The sequence below is a fragment of the Petromyzon marinus genome, chromosome 69 (assembly GCF_048934315.1).
Source record: "Petromyzon marinus isolate PM22_M1 ecotype Great Lakes invasive population chromosome 69, UKy_Petmar_22M1.pri1.0, whole genome shotgun sequence".
Classification (NCBI taxonomy): domain Eukaryota; kingdom Metazoa; phylum Chordata; class Hyperoartia; order Petromyzontiformes; family Petromyzontidae; genus Petromyzon; species Petromyzon marinus.
The window spans coordinates 5,230,579-5,248,030 of NC_133735.1; the positions used below are offsets into that span (position 1 = coordinate 5,230,579).

The 17,452-nt window shown below is 50.3% G+C and overlaps 1 protein-coding gene across 3 annotated transcripts in view; it reads right to left on the reverse strand.

Annotated features, from left to right (window-relative positions):
- LOC116937449 (uncharacterized) overlaps nucleotides 1-17,452 on the reverse strand; it is a 101,201-nt gene that overhangs the window by 13,823 nt on the left and 69,926 nt on the right. For all 3 annotated transcript variants that reach the window (XM_076055137.1, XM_076055136.1, XM_076055135.1), the window contains exons 9-11: nucleotides 10,248-10,388; nucleotides 3,251-3,306; nucleotides 1,532-1,667 (exon numbers count right to left, since the gene is read on the reverse strand). In XM_076055137.1, the coding sequence (XP_075911252.1) occupies nucleotides 1,532-1,667; nucleotides 3,251-3,306; nucleotides 10,248-10,388 (333 nt within the window). The remainder of the gene's footprint in view (nucleotides 1-1,531; nucleotides 1,668-3,250; nucleotides 3,307-10,247; nucleotides 10,389-17,452) is intronic.

The window sequence follows — 17,452 nt, forward strand, 5'->3', positions numbered from 1 at the left end:
GGGTGGGTGGCTGGGTGGGTGGCTGGGTGGGTGGGTGGCTGGGTGGGTGGCTGGGTGGGTGGGTGGCTGGGTGGGTGGGTGGCTGGGTGGGTGGGTGGGTGGCTGGGTGGGTGGCTGGGTGGGTGGGTGGGTGGCTGGGTGGGTGGGTGGGTGTTTGGGTGGGTGGCTGGGTGGGTGGGTGGGTGGCTGGGTGGGTGGTTGGGTGGGTGGCTGGGTGGGTGGGTGGCTGGGTGGGTGGCTGGGTGGGTGGGTGGCTGGGTGGGTGGGTGGGTGGCTGGGTGGGTGGCTGGGTGGGTGGGTGGGTGGCTGGGTGGGTAGCTGGGTGGGTGGGTGGCTGGGTGGGTGGCTGGGTGGGTGGCTGGGTGGGTGGCTGGGTGGGTAGCTGAGTGGGTGGCTGGGTGGGTGGGTGGGTGGCTGGGTGGGTGGGTGGCTGGGTGGGTGGGTGGATAGGTGGGTGGCTGGGTGGGTGGGTAGCTGGGTGGGTGGCTGGGTGGGTGGCTGGGTGGGTGGCTGGGTGGGTAGCTGAGTGGGAAGGTAGCTGGGTGGGTGGGTAAATGAGTGGGTGGGTGTGACGGTAAGTGTGTGGGTGTAACGGTGGGTGGGTGTGACGGTAAGTGTGTGGGTGGCTGTGTGGCTGAGTGGGTGGGTAGCTGGGTGGGTGGGTGTGACGGTAAGTGTGTGGGTGGATGACTGAGTGGGTGGCTGGGTGGGTGGCTGGGTGGGTAGCTGGGTGGGTGGGTAAATGAGTGGGTGGATCGATGAGTGGGTGGGTGGATGGCTGAGTGGGTGGATGACTGAGTGGGTGGATGAGTGGGCGAGTGGAGCTGAGTGGCTGGGTGGGTAGCTGAGTGAGTGGGTAAATGAGTGGGTGGATAGATGAGTGGGTGGGTGTAACGGTAAGTGTGTGGGTGGATGGCTGATTGGGTGGATGACCGAGTGGGTGGATGAGTGAGTGGGCGAGTGGAGCTGAGTGGCTGAGTGGGTGAGTGGGTGGCTGAGTGGCTGGGTGAGTGGCTGAATGAGTGGCTGAGTGAGTGGCTGAGTGAGTGGCTGGGTGAGTGAGTGGCTGAGTGACTGAATGAGTGAGTGAGTGGCTGAGTGACTGAATGAGTGAGTGGCTGAGTGAGTGGCTGGGTGAGTGAGTGAATGGCTGAGTGGCTGAGTGAGTGAGTGGCTGAGTGAGTGAGTGGCTGGGTGAGTGAGTGGCTGAGTGAGTGGCTGGGTGAGTGAGTGAGTGGCTGAGTGAGAGGCTGGTTGAGTGAGTGAGTGGCTGAGTGAGTGACTGGCTGGGTGAGTGAGTGGCTGAGTGAGTGGCTGGGTGAGTGAGTGGCTGAGTGAGTGGCTGGGTGAGTGGTTGAGTGAGTGAGTGGCTGGGTGAGTGAGTGAGTGGCTGGTTGAGTGAGTGAGTGGCTGAGTGAGTGACTGGCTGGGTGAGTGAGTGGCTGAGTGAGTGAGTGGCTGAGTGACTGAATGAGTGAGTGGCTGAGTGAGTGAGTGGCTGAGTGAGTGAGTGGCTGGGTGGCTGCACTACCGCCGTGTGGACGGTAGTGCAGGTAGTGCTGCTGCTGGCTGCGTTTCTGTTTGCCGTTGGACACCGCCACCTGAACCGGCACCGGCGCCGCCAGCGCCGCGTCGTGGAACGGCGGCACCACCACCGTCAGATGAGTCTGCACCACCGTCACCACCACCGTCACCACCACCATCACCACCACCGTCACCATCACCACCACCGTCACCACCACCATCACCACCACCATCACCACCACCGTCACCATCACCACCACCATCACCACCACCATCACCACCACCGTCACCACCACCATCACCACCACCGTCACCACCACCATCACCACCACCGTCACCACCACCACCACCACCACCACCGTCACCACCACCACAATCACCACCACCACCACCGTCACCACCACCGTCACCACCACCGTCACCACCACCGTCACCACCACCGTCACCACCACCACCACCGTCACCACCACCACAATCACCACCACCACCACCGTCACCACCACCGTCACCACCACCGTCACCACCACCGTCACCACCACCGTCACCACCACCGTCAGATGAGTCTGCACCACCGTCACCGTCACCACCACCGTCACCACCACCGTCACCACCACCGTCACCACCACCGTCACCGTCACCACAATCACCACCACTGTCACCACCACCGTCACCGTCACAACCACCATCACCACCACCGTCACCACCACCACCACCGTCACAACCACCATCACCACCACCGTCACCACCACCACAATCACCACCACTACCACCACCACCGTCACCACCACCGTCACCACAATCACCACCACCACCGTCACCACCACCGTCACCACAAACACCACCACAATCACTACCACCACCGTCACCACCACCGTGACCACCACCGTCACCACCACCACCGTCACCACAATCACCACCACAATCACCACCACTGTCACCACCACCGTCACCGTCACCACGGTTCAAATGTTGCCAACTTTGACCCATTACACCGCAATGAGTGGCTGACGAGAAGGGAAAGCAGCGTGGAGGGTGACTCACCCACTCACTCACTCACTCACCACTCACTCACTCACTCACCCACTCACCCACTCACCCACTCACCCACTCACTCACTCACTCACCCACTCACTCACTCACCCACTCACTCACCCACTCACTCACTCACCCACTCACTCACTCACTCACTCACCCACTCACTCACTCACCCACCCACTCACTCACTCACTCACCCACTCACTCACTAACTCACTCACCCACTCACCCACTCACCCACTCACTCACTCACTCACCCACTCACTCACTCACCCACTCACTCACCCACTCACTCACTCACTCACCCACTCACTCACTCACCCACTCACTCACTCACCCACTCACTCACTCACCCACCCACCCACCCACTCACTTACCCACTCACTCACCCACTCACTCACTCACCCACTCAAACACTCACTCACTCACTCACCCACTCACCCACTCACTCACCCACTCACTCACCCACTCACCCACCCACCCACCTACCCACCCACTCACCCACCCACCCACTCACTCACCCACCCACTCACTCACTCACCCACTCACTCACTCACTCACCCACTCACTTACCCACTCACTCACCCACTCACTCACCCACTCACTAACTCACTCACTCACCCACCTACCCACTCACCCACTCACTAACTCAATCGCTCGCCCAGTCGCTCACTCATGCTGCGACTCTTACGGGCGAGAATAATTCTTTGTCCACACGGCCCTCTGCCTCCCAGAGCGGTCGGCCATCTGCAGGGAGAGAGACGGAGACAGAGAGACAGAGAGACAGAGACAGAGTGAGAGACGGAGACACAGTGAGAGACAGAGAGAGACAGAGACACAGTGAGAGACAGAGAGAGAGAGAGACAGAGAGAGAGACAGAGAGACAGAGACACAGTGAGAGACGGAGACACAGTGAGAGACAGAGAGAGACAGAGACAGAGTGAGAGACAGAGAGAGACAGAGAGAGAGAGAGACAGAGAGAGAGACAGAGAGACAGAGACACAGTGAGAGACAGAGAGAGACAGAGACACGGTGAGAGACAGAGAGAGAGACAGAGACACAGTGAGAGACAGAGAGAGAGACAGAGACACAGAGAGAGAGACAGAGAGAGACAGAGACACAGTGAGAGACAGAGAGAGACAGAGACACAGTGAGAGACACAGAGAGACAGAGAGAGACAGAGACACAGTGAGAGACACAGAGAGACAGAGAGAGACACAGAGAGAGAGACAGAGAGAGACACAGAGAGAGACACAGAGAGAGAGACAGAGAGAGACACAGAGAGAGACAGAGACACAGTGAGAGACACGGAGACAGAGAAACGGAGAGAGAGACAGAGACACGGTGAGAGACAAGGAGAGAGACAGAGACAGAGAGAGACACAGAGATAGACACAGAGAGAGACACAGAGAGAGACAGAGAGAGACAGAGACACAGTGAGAGACACAGAGAGACAGAGACACAGTGAGAGACAGAGAGAGACAGAGACACAGTGAGAGACAAGGAGAGAGACAGAGACACAGTGAGAGACAGAGAGAGACAGAGACACAGTGAGAGACAGAGAGAGACAGAGACACAGTGAGAGACAGAGAGACAGAGACACAGTGAGAGACAGAGACACAGTGAGAGACAGAGAGAGACAGAGACACAGTGAGAGACAAGGAGAGAGACAGAGACAGTGAGAGACAAGGAGAGAGACAGAGACACGGTGAGAGACAAGGAGAGAGACAGAGACACAGTGAGAGACAGAGAGAGAGACAGAGACACAGTGAGAGACAGAGAGAGAGACAGAGACACAGTGAGAGACAAGGAGAGAGACAGAGACACAGTGAGAGACAGAGAGAGACAGAGACACAGTGAGAGACAAGGAGAGAGACAGAGACACAGTGAGAGACAGAGACACAGTGAGAGACAAGGAGAGAGACAGAGACACAGTGAGAGACAGAGAGACAGAGACACAGTGAGAGACAAGGAGAGAGACAGAGACACAGTGAGAGACAGAGAGAGAGACGGAGACACAGTGAGAGACAGAGAGACAGAGACACAGTGAGAGACAGAGAGAGACAGAGAGAGACACAGAGAGAGAGACACAGAGAGAGAGACACAGAGAGAGAGACAGAGACACAGTGAGAGACAGAGAGAGACAGAGACACAGTGAGAGACAAGGAGAGAGACAGAGACACAGTGAGAGACAGAGAGAGACAGAGACACAGTGAGAGACAAGGAGAGAGACAGAGACACGGTGAGAGACAGAGAGAGACAGAGACACAGTGAGAGACAGAGAGAGACAGAGACACAGTGAGAGACAGAGAGAGACAGAGACACGGTGAGAGACAGAGAGACAGAGACACAGTGAGAGACAGAGAGAGACAGAGAGAGACAGAGAGAGACAAGGAGAGAGACAGAGACACAGTGAGACACAGAGAGAGACAGAGACACGGTGAGAGACAGAGAGACAGAGACACAGTGAGAGACAGAGAGAGACAGAGACACAGTGAGAGACAGAGAGAGACAGAGACACAGTGAGAGACAAGGAGAGAGACAGAGACACAGTGAGAGACAGAGAGAGACAGAGACACAGTGAGAGACAGAGAGAGACAGAGACACAGAGAGAGACAGAGAGAGACAGAGACACAGTGAGAGACAGAGAGAGACAGAGACACGGTGAGAGACAGAGAGAGAGAGACAGAGACACAGAGAGAGACAGAGAGACAGAGACACAGAGAGAGACAGAGAGACAGAGACACAGTGAGAGACACGGAGACAGAGACACAGTGAGAGACAGAGAGAGAGACAGAGACACGGTGAGAGATAGAGAGAGACAGAGACACAGTGAGAGACAGAGAGAGACAGAGACACAGTGAGAGACAGAGAGAGACAGAGACACAGTGAGAGACAGAGAGAGAGACAGAGACACAGTGAGAGACAGAGAGAGACAGAGACACAGTGAGAGACAGAGAGAGAGACAGAGACACAGTGAGAGACAGAGAGAGACAGAGACACAGTGAGAGACAGAGAGAGACAGAGACACAGAGAGAGACAGAGAGAGACAGAGACACAGTGAGAGACAGAGAGAGACAGAGACACAGTGAGAGACAGAGACACAGTGAGAGACACGGAGACAGAGACACAGTGAGAGACAGAGAGAGACAGAGACACAGTGAGAGACAGAGAGAGACAGAGACACAGTGAGAGACAGAGAGAGACAGAGACACGGTGAGAGACAGAGACACAGTGAGAGACAGAGACACAGTGAGAGACAGAGAGAGACAGAGACACAGTGAGAGACAGAGAGAGAGAGAGACACGGTAAGAGACAGAGAGAGACAGAGAGAGACAGAGAGAGACAGAGACACGGTGAGAGACAGAGAGACAGAGACACAGTGAGAGACAGAGAGAGACAGAGACACAGTGAGAGACAGAGAGAGACAGAGACACAGTGAGAGACAGAGAGAGACAGAGACACGGTGAGAGACAGAGACACAGTGAGAGACAGAGACACAGTGAGAGACAGAGAGAGACAGAGACACAGTGAGAGACAGAGAGAGAGAGAGACACGGTAAGAGACAGAGAGAGACAGAGAGAGACAGAGAGAGACAGAGACACGGTGAGAGACAGAGAGACAGAGAGACATGGAGACAGAGAAACGGAGAGAGACAGAGAGACAGAGACACGGTGAGAGACAGAGAGACAGAGACACAGAGAGAGAGAGACAGAGACACAGTGAGAGACAGAGAGAGACAGAGACACAGTGAGAGACAAGGAGAGAGACAGAGACACGGTGAGAGACAGAGAGAGACAGAGACATGGTGAGAGACAGAGAGAGAGACAGAGAGACAGAGACACAGAGAGAGAGAGACAGAGACACGGTGAGAGACACTGAGAGAGTCAGAGACACAGAGAGACAGAGACACAGAGAGACAGTAAGACACAGAGAGACACAGAGAGAGACACACGGAGAGACATGGAGAGAGACACAGAGAGAGACAGACACACAGAGAGACACGGAGAGAGACACGGAGAGAGACACAGAGAGAGACAGACACACAGAGAGACACGGAGAGAGACACAGAGAGAGACACAGTGAGAGACACAGAGAGAGACACAGTGAGAGACACAGTGAGAGACACAGAGAGAAGCACAGTTAGAGACACAGAGAGAGACAGTGAGAGACACAGTGAGAGACACAGAGAGAGACACAGAGACACACAGTGAGACACACAGTGAGACACACAGTGAGACACAGACACACAGTGAGACACACAGTGAGATACACAGTGAGACACAGTGAGACACAGAGACACAGTGAGACACACAGTGAGACACAGTGAGACACACAGTGAGACACACAGTGAGACACACAGTGAGACACAGAGACACAGTGAGACACACAGTGAGACACAGAGACACAGACACACAGTGAGACACAGTGAGACACAGTGAGACACACAGTGAGACACACAGTGAGCCACACAGTGAGACACAGACACACAGTGAGACACACAGTGAGACACACAGTGAGACACACAGTGAGACACAGAGACACAGTGAGACACACAGTGAGACACACAGTGAGACACAGTGAGACACAGAGAGACAGAGAGACACAGTGAGACACAGAGACACAGTGAGATATAGTGAGAGACACAGTGAGACACAGAGACACAGTGAGACACAGTGAGAGACACAGTGAGACACAGAGAGACAGAGACACACAGTGAGACACAGAGACACAGTGAGACACAGAGACACAGTGAGACACAGTGAGAGACACAGTGAGACACAGAGAGACAGAGAGAGACAGTGAGACACACAGTGAGACACAGAGATACAGTGAGACACAGAGACACAGTGAGACACAGTGAGAGACACAGTGAGACACAGAGAGACAGAGAGAGACAGTGAGACACACAGTGAGACACAGAGACACAGTGAGACACAGAGACACAGTGAGACACACAGACACAGTGAGACACAGTGAGACACAGTGACACAGTGAGACACACAGTGAGACACAGACACACAGTGAGACACACAGTGAGACACACAGTGAGACACAGTGGGACACACACACACAGTGAGACACACAGTGAGACACAGAGACACACAGTGAGACACAGTGAGACACACAGTGAGACACAGTGAGACACACACACAGTGACACACAGTGAGACACACAGTGAGACACAGGGACACAGTGTGAGACACAGAGACACAGACACACAGTGAGACACAGTGAGACACAGACACACAGTGAGACACACAGTGAGACACACAGTGAGACACACAGTGAGACACAGTGAGACACAGACACACAGTGAGACACACAGTGAGACACAGAGACACAGTGAGACAGACACACAGTGAGACACACAGTGAGACACAGTGAGACACACAGTGAGACACAGTGAGACACAGACACACAGTGAGACACACAGTGAGACACACAGTGAGACACACAGTGAGACACACAGTGAGACACACAGACACAGTGAGACACACAGACACAGTGAGACACACAGACACAGTGAGACACAGAGACACAGTGAGACACACAGACACAGTGAGACACAGTGAGACACAGTGAGACACAGAGACACACAGTGAGACACAGTGAGACACACAGTGAGACACAGTGAGACACACAGACACACAGACACAGTGAGACACACAGTGAGACACAGTGAGGCACAGAGACACAGTGAGAGACACAGTGAGACACATAATGAGAGACACACAGTGAGACACACAGTGAGACACAGAGACACAGTGAGACACACAGACACAGTGAGACACACAGTGAGACACAGAGATACAGAGACACACAGTGAGACACACAGTGAGACACACAGACACAGTGAGACACACAGACACACAGTGAGACATACAGTGAGACACAGTGAGACACAGAGTGAGACACACAGACACAGTGAGACACACAGACACACAGTGAGACACACAGTGAGACACAGACACACAGTGAGACACACAGTGAGACACACAGTGAGACACACAGTGAGACACAGTGAGACACAGTGAGACACAGACACACAGTGAGACACACAGTGAGACACAGTGAGACACAGTGAGACACAGACACACAGTGAGACACACAGTGAGACACACAGTGAGACACAGACACACAGTGAGACACACAGTGAGACACAGACACACAATGAGACACAGAGACACAGTGAGACACACAGTGAGACACACAGTGAGACACACAATGAGACACAGACACAGTGAGACACAGTGAGACACAGACACACAGTGAGACACACAGTGAGACACAGAGACACAGACACAGTGAGACACAGAGACACAGACACAGTGAGACACACAGTGAGACACACAGTGAGACACAGAGACACAGTGAGACACACAGTGAGACACACAGTGAGAAACAGAGACACAGTGAGACACACAGTGAGACACACAGTGAGACACAGACACACAGTGAGACACACAGTGAGACACAGACACACAGTGAGACACAGTGAGACACAGACACAGTGAGACACAGTGAGACACAGAGACACAGTGTGAGACACAGAGACACAGTGAGACACAGACACACAGTGAGACACACAGTGAGACACACAGTGAGACACACAGTGAGACACACAGTGAGACACAGAGACACAGTGTGAGACACAGAGACACAGACACACAGTGAGACACACAGTGAGACACACAGTGAGACACAGTGAGACACAGACACAGTGAGACACACAGTGAGACACAGAGACACAGTGTGAGACACAGAGACACGGACACACAGTGAGACACACAGTGAGACACAGAGACACAGTGAGACACAGTGAGACACAGTGAGACACAGTGAGACACACAGTGAGACACACAGTGAGACACACAGTGAGACACAGTGAGACACACAATGAGACACAGAGACACAGTGAGACACACAGTGAGACACACAATGAGACACAGACACACAGCGAGACACACAGCGAGACACAGACACACAGTGAGACACACAATGAGACACAGACACACAGTGAGACACAGTGAGACACACAGTGAGACACACAGTGAGACACACAATGAGACACAGACACACAGTGAGACACACAGTGAGACACACAGTGAGACACAGAGTGAGACACAGACACACAGTGAGACACACAGTGAGACACAGTGAGACACAGAGACACAGTGAGACACACAGTGAGACACAGAGACACAGACACACAGCGAGACACACAGTGAGACACACAGTGAGACACAGAGACACAGTGAGACACAGTGAGACACACAGTGAGACACACAGTGAGACACACAGTGAGACACAGAGACACAGTGAGACACAGTGAGACACACAGTGAGACACACAGTGAGACACACAGTGAGACACAGAGACACATTGAGACACAGTGAGACACACAGTGAGACACACAGTGAGACACAGACACACAGTGAGACACAGAGACACAGTGAGACACAGTGAGACACACAGTGAGACACACAGTGAGACACACAGTGAGACACAGAGACACAGTGAGACACAGTGAGACACACAGTGAGACACACAGTGAGACACACAGTGAGACACAGAGACACAGTGAGACACAGTGAGACACACAGTGAGACACACAGTGAGACACAGACACACAGTGAGACGGCGTGACCCCCCGGGGCCGCGACCCCCGACCCCCGACCCCTCACCTGCGCCCCTGTGGGTGAAGGTGACCCTGGCGTCGGGGCTGAAGTGGTTGCCATGGAGATGGAGGAGGTCGCCCCCGGCGACGGAGCAGCAGGAGGTGCTGAGTCGCTCCACCACCGGCAGCTCCTGGGCAGAGCGCTGAGCTGCAACAACAACAACAACCACAACAACCACAACAACAACAACTATTATAAACAACAACAACAACAACCACAACAACCACAACAACAACAACCACAACTATAAACAACAACAACAACAACAACAATTATAAACAACAACAACAACAACCACTATTATAAACAACAACAACAACAACTATAAACAACAACAACAACCATTATAAACAACAACAACTATAAACAACAACAACAACAACAACTATAAACAACAACAACAACAACCACTATTATAAACAACAAAAACAACTATAAACAACAACAACAACAACCACTATTATAAACAACAAAAACAACTATAAACAACAACAACAACAACAACCACAACTATTATAAACAACAACAACAACAACAACAACCACAACTATTATAAACAACAACAACCACCACAACCATTATAAACAACAACAACCACAACAACCACCACAACCATTATAAACAACAACAACAACCACAACAACCACCACAACCATTATAAACAACAACAACAACAACAACCACTATTATAAACAACAACAACAACTATAAACAACAACAACAACAACAACAACCACAACCATTATAAACAACAACAACCACCACAACCATTATAAACAACAACAACCACAACAACCACCACAACCATTATAAACAACAACAACAACCACAACAACCACTATTATAAACAACAACAACAACAACAACAACAACCACAACAACCACAACAACCACTATTATAAACAACAACAACAACAACCACAACAACCACAACAACCACTATTATAAACAACAACAACAACCACAACAACAACAACAACTATTATAAACAACAACAACAACAACCACAACAACCAACACAACCATTATAAACAACAACAACTATTATAAACAACAACAACAACAACTATAAACAACAACAACAACAACCATTATAAACAACAACAACAACCACTATTATAAACAACAACAACAACTATAAACAACAACAACAACAACAACAACCACAACAACCACCACAACCATTATAAACAACAACAACCACAACAACCACCACAACCATTATAAACAACAACAACCACAACAACCACCACAACCATTATAAACAACAACAACAACCACAACAACCACCACAACCATTATAAACAACAACAACAACAACCACAACAACCACAACAACCACCACAACCACCACAACCATTATAAACAACAACCACAACAACCACAACAACCACCACAACCATTATAAACAACAACAACAACAACCACAACAACCAACACAACCATTATAAACAACAACAACAACAACAACCACCACAACCATTATAAACAACAACAACAACAACCACAACAACCACTATTATAAACAACAACAACAACAACTATAAACAACAACAACAACAACAACCATTATAAACAACAACAACAACAACTATAAACAACAACAACCACTATTATAAACAACAACAACAACCACAACTATTATAAACAACAACAACAACCATTATAAACAACAACAACAACCATTATAAACAACAACAACAACAACAACTATAAACAACAACAACAACCATTATAAACAACAACAACAACAACTATAAACAACAACAACCATTATAAACAACAACAACAACAACTATAAACAACAACAACAACCATTATAAACAACAACAACAACCACAACAACCACCACAACCATTATAAACAACAACAACAACCACAACAACCACAACAACCACCACAACCATTATAAACAACAACCACAACAACCACAACAACCACCACAACCATTATAAACAACAACAACAACCACAACAACCAACACAACCATTATAAACAACAACAACAACAACAACAACAACAACCACCACAACCATTATAAACAACAACAACAACAACCACAACAACCACTATTATAAACAACAACAACAACAACAACAACTATAAACAACAACAACAACAACCATTATAAACAACAACAACTATAAACAACAACAACCACTATTATAAACAACAACAACAACAACCACAACTATTATAAACAACAACAACAACAACCATTATAAACAACAACAACAACAACTATAAACAACAACCATTATAAACAACAACAACAACCACAACAACAACAACAACCACTATTATAAACAACAACCATTATAAACAACAACAACAACCACCACAACCATTATAAACAACAACAACAACAACTATAAACAACAACAACAACAACCACCACAACCATTATAAACAACAACAACAACCATTATAAACAACAACAACAACAACCACCACAACCATTATAAACAACAACAACAACAACCACAACAACCACCACAACCATTATAAACAACAACAACAACAACCACAACAACCACAACTATTATAAACAACAACAACAACAACCACAACAACTATTATAAACAACAACAACCACAACCATTATAAACAACAACAACCATTATAAACAACAACCATTATAAACAACAACAACCATTATAAACGACAACAATCATTATAAACAACTATTATAAACAACAACAACCATTATAAACAACAACAACAACCATTATAAACAACAACAACAACCATTATAAACAACAACAACCATTATAAACAACAACAACAAAAATTATAAACAACAACAACAACCATTATAAACAACAACAACCATTATAAACAACAACTATTATAAACAACAACAACCATTATACACAACAACAACCATTATAAACAACAACAACCATTATAAACAACAACAACCATTATAAACAACAACAACAACAACCAGTATAAACAACAACAACAACCATTATAAACAACAACAACCATTATAAACAACAACAACCATTATAAACAACTATTATAAACAACAACCATTATAAACAACAACAACAACAACAACAACCATTATAAACAACAACAACCACAACCATTATAAACAACAACCATTATAAACAACAACAACCATTATAAACAACAACAACCATTATAAACAACAACAACAACAATGATCAACAACACACACACACATTAGTGTGTGTGTACACTGTGTGTGTGTACACATTGTGTGTGTGTGTGTGTACACATTGTGTGTGTGTGTACACATTGTGTGTGTGTGCACAGTGTGTGTGTGTGTACAGGTGTGTGTGTGTACACATTGTGTGTGTGTACAGGTGTGTGTGTACAGGTGTGTGTGTACACACAGTGTGTGTGTGTACAGGTGTGTGTGTGTACACAGTGTGTGTGTGTGTACAGGTGTGTGTGTGTACAGGTGTGTGTGTGTGTACAGGTGTGTGTGTACACACTGTGTGTGTACAGGTGTGTGTGAAACCCCCTAGCTCCTCGCGGTGCCGGACGGGCAACTCTGTCGTGGACAGTGCTGTGAGGGGAGATCCAATTTTGATTGGCTCCCCCCCTCATGGCATATGTGTCCACCACAGGGGCTAAACGGGGGCTCTGGACGGGTGCGAGGGGCTGGTAACCCCTCCACCTTCAATTAATTACCACAAAACCACGAATTAAACTGAAATATCTAACTAATAAACTGGTGCCGGAGGCCCCAGGGGGCCAGGAGACGTCAACCCCAATTGGAGGAGCCAGGAGATTGAATACCTACCCTCGGGGCTACTCCAGAAACAACGAAAAGCCACTACGGGTGGCCACGTGGAATGTTCCAACGCTCACTGCAGAGGAGAGGCTGCCACTCCTCTGTCGGGAGCTGGACCGGTACCGCCTGGATCTATGCAGCATTCAGGGGGTCCGGTGGACCGGCTCTGGCTCCTGCCACCATGAGGGGTGGACAGTCCTCTACTCGGGGCAGCAGACTGCTAAACAACAGGGTGTGGGTCTTCTTTTGAACAAAAGAATGAAGGGGGCGTGGAAGCGTGGCGGTGAGGTGTGGGAAGCTGTAAGCCCCAGGCTACTTTGGGCTCGCCTTCCCATCAACGGGAGGTGAGGAATGGTGGTCGTGGTTACTTATGCCCCCACCGAAGACGAACATCCATGGAGGGATGCAGGCAAAGCCGATGAGTCAGATGCCTTCTATGACCTTCTGTCACAGGTGCTGGCTAAAGTGGCCCCTCGGGATAGAGTCATCATGTTGGGTGACTTCAATGCCCGAGTTGGTCATGATACTGGCACCTGGTCTGGAGTGATTGGAGGGCATGGGCCAGATCAGCTCAATAACAACGGTAGGAGGCTGCTAGATTTTTGTGCAGCCCATGGGCTTGTAATTACCAACACGCTGTTCCGGCATCGGCGCATCCACACAACATCATGGATGCATGCCGGGTCCAAGCAAGAACATTTGCTGGACTACATAGTGACGGACCAGCGAATGCGAGCCCATGTCCTTGATACCAGGACCTACCGTGGAGCTGATCTGCCCTCTGACCATCGACTAGTCATCTGTAAGATGCGCCTGCCATTCTTCCACTCCGGTGGTGGGTGTACACCCAGGACCCCATTCCAACATAAAGTGGCCTGGTCTCAGTTATCTGATGAAAGTTGCAAGCGAGAATTTCATCATCGCTTGCGGCTGGGATTGGCATCGTCCCCGACTCCTCCTGATGTCGAGGGTAAATGGGCGAGGTTTAGGACTGTGACTCATGCAGCTGCAATGGCTGCTTTGGGTACGCGGTCCAGACCTCCCCAGAGACCCTGGCTGACAGAGGAGGTGTTCAGGATGGTTGAGAAAAAGCGACAGGCCCACTGTCATCGGCTACAGAATCCCACGTCAGAGAATGAGGAGGCTTACCGCAGCCTTCGCTCGGAGGTTCGGAGAGCCGTGAGGCGCTGCAAGGATGGGTGGTGGTCGCAGGTTGCTGAGGAGATGGAGTCTGCCTCAGTGGCCCGTGATCACAAATCTCTATTTAACTCCATCAAAAAAGTAACCTGCAGCGCCACACCTATTACCATCATTAGGGGAAAAAACGGTGATCCAATCTCCGACCCCCAGGAACAGGTTCGCAGATTTGCTGAGCATTTCTGTGAGGTCCTGGGGGAGGGAAAATCCCTCAGCCAGGAAAACATCGTGGCACAAAGTGAGGATGACCCTGCTGAGGCTGCGGTGCCTCAAATATTGGAAGAAGTCACCCCCTGTGAGTGGCTGGCTGAGGTGCCATCTGCTGAGGAAGTATTGAAGGCGATCCGGAGTCTGAGACCAGGAAAGGCAGCGGGCAGAGATGATCTCCCAAGCGAAATGCTGAGGGAGGGTGGCGTTTGGGCACAGACTGCCCTATATGACATCATAACAACAGTCTGGACCACTGGATGGGTTCCGCAGGATTGGAAGGATGCCCTGGTGGTCCCCCTTTTTAAGAAGGGGGACCGCACAGACTGTAACAACTACAGGGACATCTCACTCCTCAGTGTGCCGGGAAAGGTCCTGGCAAGGATTATTCAGCATCGCCTTGCCAGGCACGCTGAGGAGAGGCTTGCGGAGCCCCAATGCGGTTTCAGGAAAGGGCGGTCTTGCACAGATGCCATATTTTCTGTCCGTCTGCTACAGCAGAGGTGTAGGGAATTCCAACAAGACCTACATCTCTGCTTTATTGACCTGGTCAAGGCCTATGATACCATCAGTAGGCCTGGGCTCTGGGTCGTTCTTCGTGCTTTTGGAGTACCTGACCCTCTGCTCACGATCATTAAGGACCTTCATGATGGTGAGCGGGCCCGGATAAAACTACATGGCCGGGAGTCAGAGCCATTCCCTGTACACCTTGGGGTGCGACAGGGATGTCCTCTGGCTCCCACATTATTTAACACCTATTTTGACCACGTAGTTCGTGAAGCCTTCAATAGCTGTACCGGGGGAATCTCCATATGGTACAGATATAATGGGAGGCTAATCGATGCCCGGGTGCGGTCAAGGGATGGCTCCCTATTGCTCAACCACGTTATGTATGCTGATGATTTGGTAATAGCTGCTCAGTCAGAGGAGGAGTTGGAGACGCTGCTGCTGAGACTGGAGCGTGCCACTAAGAGGTGGGGCCTTACAATCAGCCCCACCAAAACTAAGCACCTGCCTGAGTATTTTGTACCATCGGACACTCCACCCCCACAACTCCCAATTGGTGATGGGGCAGTTGTGGAGAGAGTGGAGAGTTTCCCATACCTGGGCAGTGTGCATATGACTGGCTCCAGTTTAACAGCAGAGGTCTCACTCCGAATCAGTCGAGCGGCAATATCTTTTTATCGGTTGCGTAACGCTGTGTGGAAGCTACCTGGTCTGTCGCTCCGCACTAAGCTTCAGGTCTTCTCGGCCACGGTCATTCCCTCCCTTCTTTACGCTTGCGAAACGTGGACCCCCCTAATGGAACATCTTCGCCGGTTAGAAACATTTAGGCTGGCCTGCCTACGATCCATCCTGGGTTTAACCAGACTGGATTGTGTGAGGAGCTCACAAATCCTTGAAAGATCTGGGCAGGGTCCCATCGGTGAGCTCCTCCGGCAGGCAAGGCTGCGATGGCTGGGTCATGTAGCCCGCATGCCCAGCCACCGCATGCCGAAACAGCTTTTGTTTGGCCGGATTGAGGGGGCTAAGCGGGCGCGGCACGGGCTAGAGAAGAGATGGAGTGATGTGGTATAGGAGGACGTGGAGCTGAGTGGACTTGCCGATGACTGGTACCAGCGGTGTCAAGATCGGCCTCTGTGGAGGAGGCTCGTGAAGGATGCTACTGGGCAGTTAGAGGTAGTCGCCCTCCAACAACAATGGAGGGCGGAGGAGCGACGCTCAGAACAACGAGCGGAGCGCTGGGTGGCTAAAGCACAGCAGGTTGGCACAGTAGGGGGCACAGGTGGTGCATCAGCCAGTCATCTCAGTCAGTCGACCCGTGGCACCTGGGTCTGCCCCGTGACCTCCTGCCAGCGGGCGTTCGACACTTCACGTGGCCTCAAGGTGCACATAGCCTGGCACAAGCGTCGTGGTGATGTCACCGCCACTTAGTGGCGAATGGCGGTTGTTGTTGTTGTTGTGAGTGAATGATTGGGTGAGTGTGAGTGAGTGAATGAGTGAGTGTGTCAGTGTGTGAGTGAGTGAGTGTGTGTGT